Here is a 21,309-nt window from a genome sequence, read left to right on the forward strand (position 1 = left end):
ACCCACATCTATAACGGTATTCTCTGTCAATCCCCCCCCCCCTTCTCTCTAACAAATGAGTACAGCTGCAAAGCAGCAGAGGTTTAGGTTGGGAGTTCTCCTTCATGGGCTCCCTTTCCAGGCTGACAAGCTCGACAGCAAAGGCAGAAGCCGCCTTCTCGATTGCTGGACTTGCTATTGGCAGAGATGGACAATGTGGGGGCTGCGGTCCCGGGTGCATTTTTTGAGGGACCCCACGACAGGCTGCGGAGACAACTTGGTCGCGGGGCGGCCCGACGCCCGAGGCCCCTCTCTCTTGCCCCCCGGCCAGCGGGCTCCCCCCCCCCGTGCCCCTCTCCCTTGGGGCAGCCTGTGGGTCTCGCCTGCTCCAGCCCCAGAGCCCGTCTTGCATGCAGGGAAGAGACAGACAGACAGGCCCCGAGGATTGCAAGCCCTGGTTTGGCCAAGCAGTCCAACTAGCGGCTCCCCGGATTGCGGTCCCTGCGGGAGTGCGGGGGGCGCCTCCCCAGAGACTCCGTCCAGCCCTTCTTCCCGCTTATGGCAGAGCCTTTTCCTCTGCGAGATGCCGCTCCTCTTTCTGGCCTCGGAACCCCGTTATTGGTTCTTGTTTGGTTCTTGTTATTATTTTTTTAACAGTGCTTTATTGAAATTAACACAAAAAGCATACAGAAGAATTGTCCAAAAAGGCAAAAAAGAGAGAGAAGATAAAACTTATTACATTACATCACGATATGTTGTTCTTCTTTAATTTCTATTGACTTCCCGTCCCCCCACCATGAATCCACCACTTGATCTATCTAGAGCACTGTATATTTCTGTTTTATTAAATTTCATCAAAATCGTGAAATCTTCTAATTATCCATCATACCGTGAAAGCCATTCAGAGGCTGCCACAGACATCCCATTATGACAACAATCCTTTAAATATTTTTCAATACATATCCCATTTCCTAATGAACGTTTGTGACCCCTCCTTTTTTCTGTGGTTCTTGTGAAGTCGGCTGTGTTGTTATTTTGCATTTCTTTCATTTTTCAATTCACCTTTACTGGTTTTTACAAATAGAAATCACTTTCTTAACATAAAATCAAAGTTTCCGTTTCTTGCTGCTGCGCCTGCGTTTCCAGATCATAAGAAGGGAAAGCCAAGGCAGCATCTCGATCCTGCGAATTCCCTCCTCGCCTGACTCGCTCGGGCACTTCTCGGCCGCCCGGCTTGGCAAGGGTTACAGGGAACGGGGCGGGATTCCTAGAGAGGCAGGCAGGCAGGCGGAGCCGGAAGCCCCGCCCTCCGCGTCTCTTCCGGCCTGGCCGGCGACCCTCCGGTGAGTCTCTCTCTCTCTCTCTCTCTCTCTCTTCGCCCCGGGAAGGAGGAGGAGGCGGGGCCGGGGCCGGGGCGGGGGCGGGGGGGGGAGCCCGGGCGGGGGGAGGCGCCTGCCGAGGGAAGGAGCCGGAAGAGCTTCCCTCAGAGAGTCGCTTCTTTCCTTGGCCTCTGGCGGGAGGGCGGGAACACCTGCCCTTCTTCCCCCTTCTGGGGGATCCAAGAGTCCTTAGGAGGGTTCCCTCTCGGGGGGAGGAAAGAGCAGAGGCCAAGCAGAGAACATGGAGGCGCCAAGCGGCCAGGAAGCCGGATCTTGACTGATCTGCTGCAAGAGGGTCCCCCACTCCCCCCACGCAGGGAAGGAAAGGAGGAGGAACCCAGAACAGTGGCGCGCAAGCCCCCCCCCCCCCCGTAGATCAAGACCACCCCCAGAAACATCACAGAAAAGGCGGTCTAAAACAGAAATGTGAATGTTGTTGTTTTTCCTGTTTGCCAGGTTATCTGATTGCCTTTCCTGATTTGTCTTTCCTGATAGTCTGTCACCCATTAAAACGCTGAAATAAAAAAATTCCTTCCAGTAGCACCTTAAAGACCAACTAAGATAGTTCTTGGTATGAGCTTTCGTGTGCATGCACACTTCTTCAGATACACACAGTGTATCTGAAGAAGTGTATCTGAAGAAGTGTGCATGTACACGAAAGCTCAGACCAAGAACTAACTTAGTTGGTCTTTAAGGTGCTACTGGAAGGAATTTTTTTATTTTGACTATGGCAGACCAACACGGCTACCTATCTGTAATTAAAATGCTGATTACTCAATTCCTGAGACAATGGGAAGGCTTCCTGACCCCCCCCCTCCTTGCAGGGAAAACATGTGGTCAGTTTGGGAATCAAAATGGTTCCAGGTTGGTCTTCCTGCGCTGATCTATGTAGGTGCTTGGTTGGTACACTTATGAACATTACCATATATCTAAGACCTCAAAATTCCTATCACAGGCGTTCCACAGGGCGGGCGCCACCGCCGAGAAGTCCAGCCACTGCCTTAGCAGCCCTGTTTCCTCCGGAGCCTTTTCTTCTGACAAGATCCTGCAAGGCAGTGGAGGTATAGAAGGAGAGTTCTCCCTTTCCTCCACAGCACTTGCAGAAACCACCTTCTGGGCCTGTTGGTCTTGTCTGCTGAATCTGCTGGAGCCTCTCTTCGTCCACTCGGGAAGTCCCAAACTCACGGAGGGTTCAAGACCTGCTGGTTTCCCTCACCTGCCTTAGCTGGCCAGGTGGAGCCATTCCCGGGATTGTGGCCCCTGTCGCATGCTGGCAGCTCCTAGAAGGCACGGGCGAGAGTTGGGTGCAGGGTAGGGACCAAAGGTGGACCCCAGAAGGAGCATGACGGGTCCCCTGCCAGAGGTGCTGCCTCTCCCCTAATACCCCATGCGCCCTAGAACAAGGATCTTAGGAATAACCGAGGATACAAAGAAGTCTTTGAGTCTCCTGAGTCTTCATGTTATTTGTATATAACAAAAATAGCACAATAAATGTGCAAGAATGTCTTCAGCATGTGGTTTATTACTAGTGGTCAATATATGAGTTCTTGGTTCGTGAATTGGTTTAAACAGAAACAAAACGGCATGTTGTGGAGGCTTTAGGTGAGATTCCTCCATTGCACGGGGTTGGACTAAATGACCACCAGGGTCCCTTGCAACTCTGATTCTATCAAATGGGAGATAGGATAGAACAGAGTTAACAGATAATGTTCTAGGGCTGGGTGATGTCTAGTTTTCAACATTGTAATATCTCATACGGATATATCACAGTGTCTGAAATAAGCCTGGAACTGTGGAGAAGCAAATGAAAACTAGCAACTGCTACTACTTAGGGGTCTAAAACGGATACATTTTTAATTACCTTTAACATATTGTTGCAGCAGTTATTTAATAGGACATATAATTTTAAAAGTAGCACATTTTCTCTAAAGCCTTAGAAGTAATAAGTAGCATAGATATCAAAGGTAAGGTAAGAGAATGTTCTCCCCCAAAATTAATGACATTGCTAAACAAGAAAAAAACAAATTATCTGTCACACTTTTAGATGTTAAAATATTATTCACTATTGAGTCTTAATTGAATTTGTATATACATCCCACAACACCAGTTATTTGATTGTTTGCTAATTTTCTTTTATAAACCAGTTCAAACTAGAAAGAATGGACAAAATTTCACCAAACAAAAATGTATTAAATAAGATGCATATATTTTGCCAGGAAAATGTGCATTTTGGTGTTCTCTGGCAACTGAGAGACACACAGAAGGGGAGAGGGGAGGAAGAGGCTTGAACAACAGGACAAAGTTTATTTTATTTTATTAACATAAGTAATAGCCTGAGAGGAGGGATGTGGGTGGTGCTGTGGGTTAAACCACAGAGCCTAGGAGTTGCCTATCAGAAGGTTGGCGGTTCGAATCCCTGCGACGGGGTGAGTTCCTGTTGCTCGGTCCCTGCTCCTGCCAACCTAGCAGTTCGAAAAGACGTCAAAATACAAGTAGATAAATAGGTACCACTCCAGCAGGAAGGTAAACGGTGTTTCTGTGCACTCCTCTGGTTCGCCAGAAGCGGCTTAGTCAAGCTGGCCACATGACCCGGAAGCTGTACGCCGGCTCCCTCGGCCAATAAAGCCAGATGAGCGCTGCAACCTCAGAGTCGGTCACAACTGGACCTAATGGTCAGGGGTCCCTTGACCTTTAATAGCCTGAGAAGCAATAACCGCAGTTTCTTTTTCCATTGGACTAGCTGCTGCTTCCAAGAGAGCTCCGACTGAGGGCAGCAGCCATTCAAAGGACAGGGCTGGGCAGCAACCAGGAAAGGGCTTGGGGGAGGCAAGGAGGAAAGGGCTTCTTCCTCTGGCGAAAGTCGGGGATCAGGAGAGGCCTGCAGGCAGAGAGCCTAGAGAAGGCTCAAGGAAGGGAGCCAGAGGCTCCCAGCAAGAAGCCCAGAGCCGCCTCGGACCAGCAGCTCCCTCCGCCACTTACCAGCCTGGCACATGCATTGAAAACAAGAAGCTCATGGTGTCTCTGTTCCTGGATGGCTGCTTTCTTCAGCACCTGCTCTTCTGCTTTGCTTCCCCTTGCAGGAGGCAGGGAAGCGCTGAGGCGGCAGAGCAACAGGGGCGGCAGGAACCACGAAAAGCAATGACCAGCTTCACCGTTTTCCCCACATGGTTACTTTTTACATAGGGCCAGCTCGCATTGTGATTCATGATATATTGCCACGTTGAATGTTATGAAACTGTTACCATGATGTGGACTTCAGGCTGGTTTGGGTGATGTGCCGATATATCACCCAGCCCTAGTCTGGAGCCCTTGTGGTTGTGCTTAGATTAAGTAAGAGGAATGGTGGAACGGATTCCCTCCAGAGGTGCTGGGAGCTTCCGTCCTGGGAAGCTTTGAAGCAGAGGTTGGAGCGCCATGGATGCTTTAATTGAGATTCCTGCATTTCAGAGGGTTGGACAATAATCCTCAGGGTCTCTTCCAAGTCTGTGATTGTATGTCACTAGTATTATTTATCAGTTGTTGTAGTTTTATTTCAGTATTGATTGTTGAATGCTAAATTGGCTTCTAAGCAGTTGACAAACAATAGTAAACATTGGCCAGGGCGTACCTGATCAGCTCCATCAATTGCACAATGAGGGTTCCCCCCTAAAATAGCGCACAGGGAGAAAAGAACACAACGTGGAGCTCTAGCCAGTTACACAAAGATTTCAATCATTAAAATACACAATAAAATTATTCCATTAAAATTTTAAATAAGCATTTTAAATAATTAAAATGTGCAGCAAAACAATCCCATTAAAACAACGCAGCAAAGAACAGGCAGAAGACAACAGAGCAAAGTATAGTAGATAATTTTTATGCTATCTAAGACGAAGACCTTTTTATTTTATGGTCCAGTGTGTTTTGAAGATGTAGCTATTTGTTTCACGGACGAGGAGTGAGCGTTGCTGGATCCTGACCAGAGAGCTCTGCCTAAGGAAGTCATGGAGGAGACTCGTGGGATCTTGGACTCTCTCGGTAAGGCTCCATTGGATCATAATATCTGTTTTTAAATTCAAGACGTATATGTGATGAACTTCCCACCTACAGAATCTGGGATTCTAACACCCCACCAGCTTACTTTGAATGGAAGGCTACCTACCACTTTTCTGTGAATATTCTTCCTTTGGTTATGCCTTTTTAATCATGATCAGGCTGAACTTCCTAGGCCTTTTAAAATATAGAGTGCAGAGTTGATGGGGAAGTGGAAGTAGCTTTTGTCAGGTTTTTTCTTTTTGCTTCCATCAGTTTTTGGTTGACCAAAGAGACAATTGACATTGGAGATGGAGTGGATTTCATGAGCCAAACAAAATCCATCCCAGGAACGAGCCAGACTTTTCAAATCTCAGGTTCCTATAAATAGGTCAGTGAATGCCAGTCAAAAAAGGCAGTGAACCCTGGAGTACAGAGCTTTCCAAACTTTTCATGTTGGTGACACATTTTTTAGACATGCATCATTTTGCAACACAGTACATTGGTACATCAGGTTAAGTACTTAATTCGTTCCGGAGGTCCGTTCTTAACCTGAAACTGTGCTTAACCTGAAGCACCACTTTAGCTAATGGGGCCTCCTGCTGCTGCTGCGCCACCAGAGCACGATTTCTGTTCTCATCCTGAAGCAAAGTACTTACCTGAAGCATTATTTCTGGGTTAGCAGAGTCTATAACCTGAAACGTATGTAACCTGAAGCGTATGTAACCTGAGGTACCACTGTAATTCAGTTTTGCATCATTTCATGACACAGTAATTCAGTTTTACAAGCAACTAACCCCTTTCCAGCCCCAGGAGGAGCGTGGGGTGAGTTTGTGCGAAAGAGCTACACACTGTAGTTGACACGCTAATGTGTCGCAAAACACAGTTTGGAAAGCTCTGTAGTAAGACCTCACGACTAATGCCCTCAGTTCTTCCTCTATCACAAGTGTTCATTAGCATTGTTCAATAATTTGGGGCTCCATTTCTTCCTGAGGCTCTAATCGGTTTCTCTCCTCGTTGCAGAAGGTGATGAATTGGAAATAAAGAAGGGTGGCCACCACAAAATCTGCACAGTGGAGAGGCCGTGTGGAGCAAACTTCAGCCAGAGCTCCCATATCACTTCCCATCGAATAAATCCTACTGGGCAGAAGCCCTATCAGTGCTTAGAATGTGGAAAGAGCTTAAGTAGTAAAGCAAGGCTCTTTTCCCATCAAAGAATTCATACAGGGGAGAAGCCCTATCAGTGCTTGGAGTGTGGAAAGAGCTTTCGTGTGAGGACCCATCTCATGACCCATCAAAGAATTCATACAGGGGAGGAACCATACCAGTGCTTGGAATGTGGAAAGAGCTTTAAAATAAGTGCAAATCTCCATCGACACCAGAAAGTTCACATTGGGGGAAAACCTCACCAGTGCTTGGAATGTGGAAACAGCTTCCGTGAGAGGGCCCATCTCACTTCCCATCAAAGAATTCATACAGGGGAGAAGCCCTATCAGTGCTTGGAGTGTGGAAAGAGCTTAAGTAGTAAAGCAAGGCTCTTTTCCCATCAAAGAATTCATACAGGGGAGAAGCCCTATCAGTGCTTGGAGTGTGGAAAGAGCTTTCGTGAGATTACCAATCTCGTGACCCATCAAAGAATTCATACAGGGGAGAAACCATACCAGTGCTTGGAATGTGGAAAGAGCTTTAAAATTAGCGCAAACCTCCGTGAACACCAGAAAGTTCACACTGGGGAAAAACCATATCAGTGCTTGGAATGTGGAAAGAGCTTCAGTAACAGCAGCTACTTCACTTCCCACCAAAGAATTCATACTGGGGAGAAACCATATCAGTGCTCAGAATGTGGAAAGAGCTTCCGACAGCGGTCCAATCTTACAGCCCACCAGATAATTCACACAGGGGGGAAACCATATCATTGCTTGGAATGTGGGAAGGGCTTCCGTGTGAGGTCCTCTCTCACAGCACATCAAGTAATTCATACAGGGGAGAAACCATATCAGTGCTCAGAATGTGGGAAGAGCTTTAGCAGTAGCGCAAACTTATATCGGCATCAGAAAATTCACCGTGGGGAGAAACCACATCAGTGCTTGGAATGTGGGAAGGGCTTCTGTGAGAGGTCCACTCTCAAGGCCCATCAGACAGTTCATACAGGGGAGAAACCATATCAGTGCTTGGAATGTGGAAAGAGCTTCAGTGTGAAGGCCAATCTCTCAGCCCATCAAAGAATTCATACTGGAGATAAACCATATCAGTGCTTTGAATGCGGAAAGAGCTTTAATACAAGCACAAACCTCCATAGTCATCAAAGTATTCACCGTGGGGAGAAACCATTTCAGTGCCAAGAGTGTGGAAAGAGCTTTCTGCGGAAGCGCGGTTTCACTTCTCATCAAACAATTCATACAGGGGAGAGACCATTTCAGTGTTTGGAATGTGGAAAGAGCTTTAAGACAAACGCAAACCTCCATAGTCATCAAAGTATTCACCGTGGGGAGAAACCATTTCAGTGCCAAGAGTGTGGAAAGAGCTTTCTGTGGAAGCAGAATTTCACTTCTCATCAAAGAATTCATACAGGGGAGAAACCATTTCAGTGTTTGGAATGTGGAAAGAGTTTCAGTCAGAAGGGCAATCTCTTGACCCATCAAAGAATTCATATAGGGGGGAAACTATAGGTTAAGGGTTGTTGTTTTACATCTTTATTGGTTTTTCTGTTGATTTACAACCACCCTTTTCATACATGTCAACATTCACTATAAATAATTGAAATCTCTCAACATTCCACCATTGAACATGTATGCATAAACAAAAAATAAAATAAATATGTTACTTATCTACTGAACGTTGTTACTTTGTTTGCATTGGACTTCCTTCCACGTCTTACTAGGGTCCATAGAATTCTTTGTTGTATGCCTTTCCAGTTGTATCTAATCTTCTATTTACCGTTTCTACTGGTTATCTTTACAAGAGTCAATCTAGCCCAGTCAAAAAATTTAAATCGCCGCAGTAATCTTTCAGATATTTTTAAAAATTACTCCAATTGCTGTTAACTTTTTGGTACTCTTGGTCTCTTAACTGCCCTGTCAGCTTATCCATCTCCACATATTCCATCAGTTTTGCTTGCCAGTCCCTCTTCGTTGGTATTCTTATTCTTATTCTTATTCTTATTATTTGGTCTTCTTTCCAGTTTTGTGCTGTCAATACTCTTGCTGCCGTGATGGCGTACATAAATAACTTCTTCAATCTTTGGGGATCTCATCCACAATGATTCCTAGAAGGAAAGCTTCTGGCTTTTTTGGAAATGATAATTTAAACATCTTTTTAAAACTCATTGTAGATTGTATCTCAGAATTCTCCTATTTTTTTACATCACCATACATGATCCATTGCTCCTACTGCTTTGTTACATTTCCAACATAACTACTTCATAATGTGATTATGGAACATTCAGAAAGTATAAAACCCCTAAGGTCAATAGATTCATCAACTTAAAAGGCAAGTATAGAATTCTTCATACTATCAGAAAGATGCTTCCTGAAGATTAGTTGACATATCAGCTTTTCTTCTGTGAATTGCGTCATCAGACAAGCATTTCCATCATTAGCCAACATTTTTTTCACAAACCGCAGGAAGGCTTAATAATCCCCCCCACCTATTGTATGTGGTCTTGTCTGTTAAGCAATGAGTTCAGTCACTTTGTAAGATATAATCTGCATCTTATCTGAGACTTTTACTTGTTTATTGAAATATGATTGTTGGTATTCCTGCTTTTCCAAAAGCCTTTCAAAATTTTGAACATATTTGTTTGCCAGCTTTTCATGTTTTGACAGCAGATGTCTTTATATTGCTCTGGGTTGTCATGAAGGTGTAGTATGAATGTTAGGCCCAAAAGAAAATGGAGAATTCGCAAAGCATGATATGCTGGCAAGTGTAGTGAGAAATTAGTTTGATCAAAGAGGAATGTATGACTGTGGTGTTGTTTACTGAAAGCAAAAAGCCCCAGACAAAAACAGGGAGGAGCTGGCAATGGGCCACGGACATGAGATAAAGGCCTAGGACACACTGTATGTTCTGAGGTGCAGCTGCAGAGGCAACTTGGTGGTGGTCCAGGAGGAGAGCAGAAGAAGAGCAGTGGAGGTTCAATCCTTCTCCAAGCCAGCCCACAGATGGCAATGGGGGAAGAAGGCTATAAAAAGGACTCTCTGCATGCCCTCAGTGTGCCGGGACTACGCCACAGCTCGACACCCACAGCTCTTGCGTGAGGCATGATCAACCCACGTGAAGGGCCTTGTGAGTATGGGTGAATGAACTGTGAATGTTTGAACCTCTTGGTACCAATGTATTCAAGTATACCTGACTATGTGAAATAAATGTTGCATGAAAGGTGTGTAAACCCAGATCTGGTCTCCGACATGTCTTATTGAAAGTCCTATAGCATACGGGATATCACTTGTCTCTCCGGATTTCAAGAAAACCAAGTTACCACAGTTTGGTGACAGGGCCATGTTGGGACTGGCAGCATTTCAGAGAAAGCAACCTTGGAGGTCCTGGCTTCCAGTATCCTCCAGTATCTCACACTGAGCATCTCTCACTGATCCTGGCCTGACTGCCCTGGCTGCCATTTAGTTTCCAGGCCCAATTCAAAGTGCTGATTTTAACCTATCAAGCCTTAAATGGCTGAGGACCACAATACCTCAAGGACTGCCTCTCTCAATATGAACCGACCTGGATGCTGCCATCATCATCTGAGGCCCTTCTTCATGTGCCTCCTCTGGCAAGACAAGAAGAGGCCTTCTCTGCGGTGGCCCTTGGGAAGCTCACCTGACACTATCATTTATATCCTTAGGCATCAGGCAAAACTGTCCTCTGTAACCAGGCATTTGGCCTTTAGCCTTGAACTATCTGGGGCCTTTTAGAAGTAAGTGAGATTTTCTCTCTCTTTCCCCTCTTGTTTTCATGTATCTAGGTGTGGGGTTTTGGGTTGTTGTATTTTTTTGTAACTTTGGGTTGCCTTGGAAAAGATAAAGTGACCAACATGATGATGATGATGTTAGGTTCCAAATGCAGTGGTTTGTTTCATTTTCATCAGTGGAGAACTTAGCATGTGGCCATTGACATCAAGCTGAAGAGCCAAAGGATATGCAGAAAACTGCATAAAAAAATTTCTTCCAGTAGCATAGGCGCCGACTCCATGGGGCTGGAGGGGGCCCGAGCCCCCTCAAAAATTCGTTTGGGGGGGCTCAGCCCCCCCAATAATCTCGGGCGCCCCTCCAGCAGAGCGCCGCCGCGCTGGCTCTGCCTGTCGACGCTTGGCGCGTCCGCGGCTTTTATAGGGCGCCCGGCGCGCACCAGCTCGATAACGGGCACCGGCGCGGCGGGGGGCGGCCGGCCTGTCTCCTTGGAAACCCCATTGAGCAGCGCCGGCTCCCCCGGGAGGGCCATCCCCCCGCGCCGCCGATCGCCAACACCGCCGACGCTGTGGCTGCCCGAGCCGGAGCCCGAGCCCGAGCCAAAGCTGGAGCCCGAGCCCGAGCCAGAGCCCGTCAGTCAGGAAGGAAGGAAGGAAGGAGAGAGAAATGGGGAGGGAGACGAGGGAGGAAAATTGCACGCAGGGTGAAGAAAGGAGAAGGGCGAACGAGACGAGCTTCCAACCCAAAAAAGGGCTGGAAGACTGGGAGGATGAAGGATCGGGAAAGAAAGCGACGCCTTCCCCGCCCGCGACGTCGCCCGCTTGTCATTGGCAGCGCAGCGGGCGCCCAGAGGGGCTGGGCACCGGCGCAGGGCTGCTCCGCAGCCGCGGAGGACAGCTGCGCGGCTAGCAAGGTGCGCCGCGTAGAGCGCGGCCCTTGTGTGGCCCGGTGGCCACGCAAGCTCGGGCGGGGACCCCCATGCGAATCTAAGACGGGAGAAGAGGGCAGAGCAAAGGGGGTCCCTTCCCCAACCTCCGGCTCTGAGACTTCCCTGCGCCCCAGAAAAGCGAAAGGATTTTCTCTCTTCTTTTTTTTATAAATATTTTATTAAGTTTTCAAATACAAAGTTAGAAACATACACTGAAGAAAAAAGTAAAAGAACAAGAAAAAGAAGAAAAGAAAAAGAAGAAAAGAAAACCAACCATTCAACACATTTTTTATATAACTAACTGGACTTCCTCGCATCTTCCTTACCCTGCATTCTTTATAATAAAGATATCAGCAAATTATTACCTTGTTTTGTACCTTATTTTGTACTTTTCAAATACTATACCTCTAAATTTAACATACTTTTCATCAGTTACTTATATCTTAAATTAAACATAGTATTACCTTAGATTTTGACCTTTTCTTACTTAAAATATAATTTCCTGTTTCCCAAATCTAATTGCTGAAGCTATAGTTTCCGAATCGTGTAAATTTTTAACATTCATACAACTTACATTGTTTTTGTAAATAGTCCTTAAATTTTTTCCAGTCCTCTTCCGTTGTTTCTTCTCCCAAATCTCGGATTCTGCCAGTCATTTCAGCCAGTTCCATGTAGTCCATCAATTGCGTCTGCCACTCTTCCAGTGTGGGCAAATCTTGTGTCTTTCAATATTTTGCGATAAGTATTCTTGCTGCTGTAGTTGCATACATAAAGAAAGTTCTATCCTTCTTTAACCCTTTCTGGCCAACAATGCCCAAGAGGAAGGCCTCTGGTTTCTTGGGAAAGGTATACTTAAATACATTTTTAAACTCATTATAGATCATTTCCCAGAAGGCCTTCACTTTTGGACAAGTCCACCGGAGGTGAAAGAATGTCCCTTCAGCCTCCTTACATTTCCAACATTTATTATCAGACAGGTGATATATTTTTGCAAGCTTGACTGGGGTCATGTACCACCTATAAATCATTTTCATAATATTTTCCTTCAAGGCATTACATGCCGTGAATTTCATTCCGGTGGTCCATAACCTTTCCCAGTCCTCAAACATGATGTTATACCCAATATCCTGAGCCCATTTTATCATGGCTGATTTGACTGTATCATCCTGAGTGATTTTCTCTTCAACCTGCCCTCCATCCTCTTGCGGAAAACTCTTTGCCTGCCCTGCCCATATCTCGTTTTTGCTTTTTAATTCCACACACGCACCCTTCGGACTTCGTGGCAATCGGGCGCGCGGGCGCGTTTCCTAAGAGAGTGAGGACCCCCGCCTCCTCCCCACCTGCTCCCTTGCCAGCCAGCCAGCCGCGTGCCCTAGCCGGAGAGCCCCGGCCGTCCCCGTCGCGCAATCGGCTGGATCTCCCCTCAGCAGGCCGTGCTCACAACTCGGCCTAGGGACCCCCCAGCAGCGGATCTCCGGCCCAGCTGAAGAATCCGGCAACAAGCCCCCTCCTCCCCAATCGCTCCGCCGAAATACGCTCCAAAACCCCCCAGATAGGCCGCCGGCCGCCAAGTCTCGTGGCGCCCTGAGCGAGGGTCTCTCCCCAACACCGCCACCTCGAACTGCGTTCTCCCGGCTACCCGAGCAAAGCAGCGGCAGGACCCCGGTATGGGCCCCCCCAATATTTTTTATAAGTCGGCACCCCTGTCCAGTAGCACCTTAAAGACCAACTAAGTTAGTTCTTGGTATGAGCTTTCGTGTGCATGCACACTTCTTCAGATACACTGAAACAGAAGTTGCCAGATCCTTCTATATAGTGAGAAGGTGGGGAGGGGTATTACTCTGACATCAAGAATCACAAAACAGAGAAACCAGTAGGAGAACACTTCAATCTCCCAGAACATTCTATACAAGATCTCAAAGTAGCTGTTTTACTACAAAGGAATTTCAGAAATAGACTGGAAAGAGAAGCTGCTGAATTGCAACTCATTACCAAACTTAAAACCATGGAGAGACCTGGTCTGAACAGAGACATTGGATTCTTATCTCATTATACATGACTAAGCCATTTCTCACCTTCTCACCCCTTGCCTTTTCCTGTAAGACCTATTGCAGTCGTTAAGAGTCAAGAGTCGTCAACAGGCTCATCTCAGCTATCTGCCAATCTCACATTCCCACCACCCTTCTGAGTAATACCCCTCCCCACCTTCTCACTATATAGAAGGATCTGGCAACTTCTGTTTCAGTGTATCTGAAGAAGTGTGCATGCACACGAAAGCTCATACCAAGTACTAACTTAGTTGGTCTTTAAGGTGCTACTGGAAGAAATTTTTTTATTTTGACTATGGCAGACCAACACGGCTACCTATCTGTAACAGAAAACTGCAGTTAGTGAATGCCAAATGTACAGCTAAGGGGCAACACTGTGTTGTTGTTTTTTAAGTGTTTTGCTGGAATTTTACTTAAGCTCTGGTGAAAAAAAGAGAGAAGAAATGTTCTGTATATTTCCTGGCCACCAGCAATGGGGAACTGATGTTGTTGTTTAGTCGTTTAGTTGTGTCCGACTCTTCATGACCCCCCTGGACCAGAGCACGCCAGGCACTCCTGTCTTCCACTGCCTCCCGCAGTTTAGTCAAACTCATGCTGGTAGCTTCGAAAACACTATCCAACCATTAGTAGATAGGTAGCCGTGTTGGTCTGCCATAGTCAAAATAAAAAAAATCTTTCCAGTAGCACCTTAAAGACCAACTAAGTTAGTTCTTGGTATGAGCTTTCGTGTGCATGCACACTTCTTCAGATACACAGTATTTTGACTATCCAACCATCTCGTCCTCTGTCGTCCCCTTCTCCTTGTGCCCTCCATCTTTCCCAACATCAGGGTCTTTTCCAGGGAGTCTTCTCTTCTCATGAGGCGGCCAAAGTATTGGAGCCTCAGCTTCAGGATATGTCCTTCCAGTGAGCACTCAGGGCTGATTTCCTTAGGAATGGAGAGGTTTGATCTTCTTGTAGTCCATGGGACTCTCCAGAGTCTCCTCCAGCATCATAATTCAAAAGCATCAATTTTTGAACTGATAGGGATTGCTTAAACAAAGAGATGTGCACCACCCCAATCGAATAAATCCATACCACCAGAACAAGGTTTGCTTAAGTTGAACAGTTTGGAAATAAGGAATATTTCCAATAACGGTTTGTGAAGCTGGAATGTCCCCATTTTTAAAGCTCAAGCACAAAGACATGGGATCAGAAGGGCCCTGGGCTCCTACTTACGTCCTGTTTTAGGTTTCACGTCTGATGTGTCATTCTCTGTCCAAGCACAGTAATTCTGTTCCTAGCCGACTATTATTTCGCTGTAGTACGTGGGCATTTATGACTGCAGTGGGAAATTTATGGCCTCATCCATCATGCCCCTGATCCCCACTGCCCAACCCTGCTTAAACCCAGCAGTTCCCCTGGACTTAAGAGGAGAGACGTGTGTTGATTGATATAGCTATCTTGCAGTGCCACACCTGACATCTTCAGGAAGGCAGTTGCACCTGATGTGGGGAGAAAGGGTTAGGCACAGCCTCTTCCTCAGCACTGCAGACCCAGTCCATATAAAGGCAGGCCTGGCCATTTGAAGGGATAATAGAATGCCTGGAAAACTTCATAATAGGATGTACCAGAAGTAATAAGCAGGAGAAAGTCAGTCAGGAAATAATGGGAATATTATAGGATGTGTTCCAATTTTAAATTGACTGCAAACTTGGGGCCCATTTTCCAATCTGACATTTGTAAGTCACCCCAGAAATCTGTCACTAGTTATCTGTATAAAGTCATGAGTTTAGACAGAGCTGGGAGCTGAGTGGTGAGAAAGATGGTGAGGAAGCATGAAGGTAGACTGCATGAGACTATGGAGTTGATGATGTGTATGTTTGTGGCAGTGCATTGCTGCTGTCACAGCAAGATCAAATGGGGGAGAAGTGATCTTTTCTGGTGTGTGTGCCCATACAGCTCCTTGCCAGGGGTGCAAGGGACCTCTGCGCCTCCCTTCAAATTATGATGAGATGATGATGCTTGACCTAATTCTGTTCTTTCTATTCATTCATCAAGCAAGAAAAGAGTTTTGCTTATGTTCAATTTATTGAAGATTTTCAAGCAGAGAAGCTTGCAATCCAGAGCAAGATGACTGACCACCCCAGACACATTTAAAAATAATAATCACTTTCCCTCATTCATATAGAAAGAGGGCCATTTCCCTCCACCATGGGGTGGGGCACAACATACAAATGACAGACCAGAAAGAAGCAACTGGATTTTGATTATATGGCAGTAGGTAGATGTTTCATCAAAGGGGATCTCAAGTGAAATGCTGGAATTCATTCAGGACCATGGAACTCAGAGTCTGCAACCTTTTGTCCACTTTGAGAGATTTTTTCCTTTGCAAAATTTCTGCCAAGCATACCTAAAAGTCAGAATGAGAGTAAAAAATGAAGTGAGGGAAGTCACATGACTGTTGCTTCCAAGTAACTACAAGTGAGATGGATATTTAAAAGCTCCACAACATTTCCAAGTGAGGCATTTGTGTCAGCTACAGAGTATTTCTTCCCGTTCATTGTCCCTGCTGATGATCAGTTTTGGTGGTGAACGGGAAGTCCATCTATTAACAGCCCATGATGCCCTTCTAGCAAAATTTTGCTTCCCATCCTCCGTGGAACTTTACTGCTCAGTCATGGACAGAGCTGCTGAGCTGCTCACTGCCTCATTCCTTGAGTCAGAATGGCTGAATCTGTCTGTATCTACCACCCACATGCCGGTTCCTGACTAGGGGCTTCTAGATTTCACGGTCTTGCCCACATAAACATTTGCCAACCACTATGGGACTTTTTGGGGTTTGGGTTTGGGATTTTTTTAGAAGATGCCTGTGTGTGAATTTGTTGTATGTGTGTAGATCAGTGCATGCTGATCAACACCCAGTCTTCGCAGTAAAGCTCTATTCCGATGGCATGAGTATAACAACGACCAGTAAATTCTTATCTGCTGCAGCCTTCACCCGCCTTCACAGCCATTGTAACATGCCACTTGTTATCTTCCTCCTGTTCTGCTGTTGAGGACTTCTTGGATCATTCTTTGTCTAGCTCCATCCCTTTGACCTTAGCCTTGGGTGACCCTGCTGGGAGTACGCGACTCCCAACAGCTTCGCTCACAAGGGTCATAGGAACGTGCAGGCCCACTCACCATGACAAGGTCATGATCCAGTGAGTGAGAAGCACATTCAGAGGCACATTGTGTCTAACAAAGGAGGTGGAACAGAGTCATTGTGGCTGCTAAGCATTGATAGCCTTCTGTGAAAGACCTCCAAGCAAACTTGGGAAGTGAACCATCTGCCCCAGGACTTGGCTCCAGCCCATGACAGAACTCAGGCTGTCTCCTCCTTTCCTGCATTCCTATTTATTTATTACTACATTTATACCCCACCTTTTCTCCAAGGAGCTGAAGGTGGCATACGTGGTTCTTCCCCTTAGAAAAACACTGTAGGCTGTGTTGTGAGACAGTGACTGACTCAGTGTCAACCTGTGAACTTCCTGGCTGAGTCAGGATTTGATCTCTGGTCTCCCAGGTCCTCTCTTACCACTACTCCACATTGGCTCAGTTGCCAAATCATGTCCTTAAATCCCCACCAAGACAGCTACCAAGTGTTTGCTGCACACAGTGGTGGCTGGCTTTGTGATGCGGGTGGGGCTGCGGTCTTTTCCTGGCTTCCCAGCAGTGTGTGATGCTGCCAGTTACTCAGGGGAAGTGGAGAAGGGCAGCAGGGTCCCAGAGCAGTGAGGGCACTGCTGGCTGTACATTTAAGGAAGCATCTTTAGCCCCTGTCAGTGCCTATTGGGGAAGGATCTTTAGCTGCCAGCTATACAACAGTCAAGTGAAACCATCTTTCTTCACATAGTTATGTGAACTGAAAACTTGGCTGGTATTGAATGTTCCAGTCACTGAGATATTAGCACTTACCAGGCGTTCATCCCTTGAGGGTCACGGACAATCCTCTTGGCACAGTTAATATCATCTGTGATGTCATCATTTAAGAACGCTGGCAAAGATTTGTCAGAAAGCAAAGGAGGTTACTGGGGATTCCTAAAATGCAAACCCCAGAATACAAACACCCCCAAGGCTGCAGGGGCTGCCTCTGAACTGTGGAAAACCTTTTCCTAGAGGCCCATCCAACTTTTGGGGGGCACTTAAAGCATTTCCCCCTTGAGCTGGCATTCAATCATTATAGCACCAAGTGGGGGATCCCTTCTAGCCAGCTGCATTCTAGCCAGAGAATGAAATCAGTTCTTTAGAAATGGCCCATCTCATCCTCCATCCAGACAAGCAAGGTCACAGTTCCAGGACACATTGCAACCCGGTAAAAGCAGGAGGATACAGAGGAGAGGCAGTGGGGCAGAGCATGGCCTAGGGAGAGGTCATGGCCTAGGGCAGGGGTCAGCAACCTTTTTCAGCTGCGGGCCAGTCCACCGTCCCTCAGACCATATATTAAAAAAAAGAACAAATTCCTATGCCCCACAAATAACCCAGAGATGCATTTTAAATAAAAGTACACATTCTACTCAGGTAAAAACACGCTGATTCCCGGACCGTCCGCTGGCCGGATTGAGAAGAAGATTGGGCCGCATCCGGCCCACGGGCCTTAGGTTGCCTAGCCCTGGCGTAGGGCAATGTTTCCCAGCCTGTGGGTCTCAACCTGCAAGTGGGCAGCCAAACCTGTAGAAGTGGGTCGATTGCTTCAGTGCTTTCTCCCCCTGTTGGAAAACTTTGGCAAGGAGTGCTAGGACTTTTGTTCACACAGCTGCCTGCCTTCAGATGTTTACTTGAAATGAAGGGGCTTGACAACCATATGTCAGGAGTGCTCTGATGGTGTTTCCTGCTTGGCAGGGGGTTGGACTCGATGGCCCTTGTGGTCTCTTCCAACTCTAGGATTCTATGATTCTATGAAAGGTTGGGAAAGGAAGGAAGGAGCTGTGGGGTTGTCCCTGCATGCTCAGGCTGCCAGCAAGCAGTGAGCGCCTTGTTTGTCCCACGGTAAGTGAGGCTAAATGGAATGGGGGGGTTGGGGAGGAGCAGCAGGGACGTCCCGGCACATTCAGGATTCTGCTATCCACCAGCCACCAGCAGGTGCATCTTTTGCCTTGTGCTGGCGATGTTTTCTTTAAAAAGGGTTGGAAAAGTAAAGGAGAGGCCTAGGTCTCCTCGCAGCCCACTAGGTGGTGCTGTTGACGGATGGTTCTTTAGCCTTATGAAGGTGCTTTTTAGAATTGGGATGTTAGCGCTCAAGTAATGTGTGTGTTACTGCAAGAGAGATGTGCAAGCTGTGTGAGGAAGGTGGGAGAGATGTTATGTGTGATGTGTGTGTGTGTGATGGATAGAAGGGAGGGACAGATTTACATGTTGCTTCGTGCAAGTGAGAAAAAGGGGTTACATTCTTCTTTGGCGATCACTTGTAGCTGAGTAAGATTGTCTTCCATTGTGCCACCCCCTGGCGCCCGCCCCAAATGCCCTGTCCACCAGGGGAGGGGGCAGCAACCCACGCTACTCTGCTGGTGCAGGCGGAGGGATGCATGCCTGCACATGTGGTGCGTGAGAGAGAGAGAGAGAGAGAAGACAAGCACCTGAGCAGAGAGAGAGAGGCATATCTGAGTGATTGTATATCTGTGCAGTATAAGGTAGAGTGAGAGACACAAAACTTCATGTATGTCTGTGATGTGTATGAGCGAGGGCATGTGTGTGCTCTGTGTGTACACAATAGTGCCGTCTGGCTACCTTGTATAGATTTTCCTGGTACAGGGAGTGCTCCCTGGTGTTATTGGACAACAGTGGTACCAGTGTGTACGTTTGCATGTAAAAACAATATTAAGTGAGACAGTCAGGACAAACAGGGCACAGCTGTCTTCCCATGGTAAACATGAAGTTTGGGGAGAGGGAAGCAGCAATGACTGTACTGTACTCTCTACAATTTTCCCTATGCTCACCCCAATGGCTTTAACTCAAACAAATAAATGGAACCTATACTATGTGAAACATTTTGAATTTCATTATGTAGTTTTAATTTTTATTATTAACCCTGTCATTAAAAGTTCACCACAAATTCAACAAAGAAGGGGGTACAGGAAGTATAGGAGACACATTTTAAAATTTATTAAGATATTAGTACCAGCATTTCTGGAAGTCCTAAGGTCCAAAATTCATTTGACAATAAATCTGTAGTCACTAGGTCTTTTAAGTTTGGATTTGTGGGTTACCATACCGAAAACATTGGGGACACTGACTAAGGACAGTCCTGAGAGCTGGACAGATACACCTGGGGGTGGAGGTTGTGGATTTCTTTTCTTTTTTAAAAAATCCAGCTGTTATTTTGTGTGAAATTCTCCTGAATGACAGCTTTGTATGCAATTTTCTGTAATCTAATGCACTTACGCCGGCTCCCTCGGCCAATAAAGCGAGATGAGCACCACAACCCCAGAGTCGGCCACGACTGGACCTAATGGTCAGGGGTCCCTTTACCTTTTTAATGCACTTTTGTATGCAATTTTTTGTAAATATATCTATATTTGTAGGCATACTGTGCCCAATGCAGTTGGCTTGAGAAGTGCATTGCAAGATTAGAATTGTGAGTTTTGAAGAATGTGCAGTGTGTTTGTCCGTGTATTATTTCAGAAAGTGCAAATTAGGTAGATTTGAACTGAATTAAAGAAGTGGAAGCTAGCATTCCCTGTAGTATCAAGTTGCTTACCGTAGCAGGAGATCCCACAGGCATTGGCTGTTGAACCATGTCCATTGTTGCACCACCAGCGGCTGCTTATCTGAAAGATTCCATACTCACGATTGCCGCTGGAGGTTTGTGGCCCCACGAGTCTAGTGTTAAATGAGCTTTGATGATAAGCAGTACAGATCCCTGGAACAAAGTGAACAAGAAAAGGCTTACAATTTGGGTACACGCTGGGTGTGCAATCTTTTTTGTCAAAGTTGCAGCATTTTGAAACAGAATAATTTAAAAACATTCTTACAATGTTCACTGTAAAAGCTGTCTGTAACGTTTAAACCCCCCCCAATGGTCTTAAATAGACATTTTCACTTAAGTTTCTTGCATTCCAGCTGACTAGTACTTTTCATAATCTCACAGTAGTAAGGAGGATAAATTTGGTTTGGCCCTATGGATGTGCAGCTTCTTGATCTTTCAAAGATTAATGAAAGTTGGGGCATTCTGATGGGCAGCAGGGTTTGTGTGAACCTTTTCCTGAAAAGAAGTCCCCATTTCAGCTTTGCCCCAGAACACCAGAAATAGCAAAGCTGAAGGGAAAGGAAGAGCAAACTCACAGTTGGCCAGGCTGACGCCACGATATCCATCCATCCCAGCCCGTTTCAGTCGCGCAGCCAGTTCACATCTCTTATACACTTTGGCTTCATTCCCTGCAAGGAGGAGGCAGAAGAGGGTGAGGGCCAGAACCTTCATCTCTGCCATTCCCTGGAGAGTAATGTTTGGTTCCCTGGGGTCCCCAGTGGCTTTTGTAGACCAAAGTTTTGGGCAGAGTCCAGATGGTAAGCAGAACACTGATGGGGGGAGAAATAAATATTGACAGCAACCCCACCCCCTGCAAAAAAACAGACACATGGTGCAATTCTGGTTTGATATAGGATAACAGTGTGCAATTTAGGAAATATCTCAATATTTACTTATCATTTTCAATGGAAGAGATTAAAGCAGGCAGCATGTATGCTCTTAAACATATAGCATCTGTGTAATAGTAAATAATTACCTAATAGGAAAAAAGCAGACTCCTGGGACAGAGGGACATTGTCCTGCCGTGAGTGCTGAAGATCCCAGACTCAATGGAACAAACTCGGGTTGGGGCAAATGTCAAAAATGCTTTTAAATGCTTTTAAATGTTTTTAAATAGTTTTTAATCTTTGGTGGTTTATTTTTTTCTTTTTCTCCGCCCTGTTGCGGGTGGGATAAACATTTAGTTGGGGCTGGGGATTAGTTTAATTTTAGTATAGCTGTAAATTGTTGTTTTTTAATTAGTTTCTACTGTTTTATTGGTTTATTGTATAATTTGTATTCTGTTCTGAAGGGG

The 21,309-nt window shown here is 46.1% G+C and overlaps 2 protein-coding genes across 3 annotated transcripts; one reads left to right on the forward strand and one right to left on the reverse strand.

Moving 5' to 3' along the window:
- Positions 1-4,062: 4,062 nt before the first annotated feature.
- On the forward strand, positions 4,063-8,205 carry LOC309542210 (uncharacterized protein). Of its 2 annotated transcripts, none has more exons than XM_082240843.1 (2): positions 4,063-5,375; positions 6,396-8,205. In XM_082240843.1, exons 1-2 carry the CDS (start codon positions 5,342-5,344, stop codon positions 8,036-8,038), a joined length of 1,677 nt encoding a protein of 558 aa, XP_082096969.1. In that variant the 5' UTR covers positions 4,063-5,341; the 3' UTR covers positions 8,039-8,205. The 2 variants fall into 2 exon arrangements, with proteins under 2 accessions (XP_082096969.1, XP_082096968.1); XM_082240842.1 differs by having other exon boundaries at positions 4,065-5,375; positions 6,393-8,205.
- A 7,093-nt stretch (positions 8,206-15,298) lies between these two features.
- Positions 15,299-20,722, reverse strand: LOC309541820 (lysozyme C, milk isozyme-like). The gene is made up of 4 exons (XM_082239965.1): positions 20,552-20,722; positions 19,968-20,129; positions 17,189-17,267; positions 15,299-15,641 (listed from the first exon to the last, which is right to left on the reverse strand). The coding sequence occupies exons 1-4, from the start codon at positions 20,694-20,696 to the stop codon at positions 15,575-15,577; spliced, it is 453 nt and encodes a 150-aa protein (XP_082096091.1). The 5' UTR covers positions 20,697-20,722; the 3' UTR covers positions 15,299-15,574.
- Positions 20,723-21,309: the final 587 nt, after the last annotated feature.

Source organism: Podarcis vaucheri (assembly GCF_965113315.1).
Source record: "Podarcis vaucheri genome assembly, chromosome: 10".
Lineage (NCBI taxonomy): Eukaryota > Metazoa > Chordata > Lepidosauria > Squamata > Lacertidae > Podarcis > Podarcis vaucheri.

Excerpts from the sequence above, each read along its gene's own strand:
- LOC309541820 (XM_082239965.1), bottom strand. The coding sequence starts at position 20,696 with ATGGCAGAGATGAAGGTTCTGGCCCTCACCCTCTTCTGCCTCCTCCTT. Across the intron at positions 20,130-20,551 it reads TGGCGTCAGCCTGGCCAACT|GGATCTGTACTGCTTATCAT; the intron begins GTGAGTTTGCTC and ends ACTTTGTTCCAG. Across the intron at positions 17,268-19,967 it reads CTGTGGGATCTCCTGCTACG|CGTTCTTAAATGATGACATC; the intron begins GTAAGCAACTTG and ends AATCTTTGCCAG.
- LOC309542210 (XM_082240842.1), top strand. The coding sequence starts at position 5,342 with ATGGAGGAGACTCGTGGGATCTTGGACTCTCTCG. Across the intron at positions 5,376-6,392 it reads TGGGATCTTGGACTCTCTCG|AAGGTGATGAATTGGAAATA; the intron begins GTAAGGCTCCAT and ends TCCTCGTTGCAG.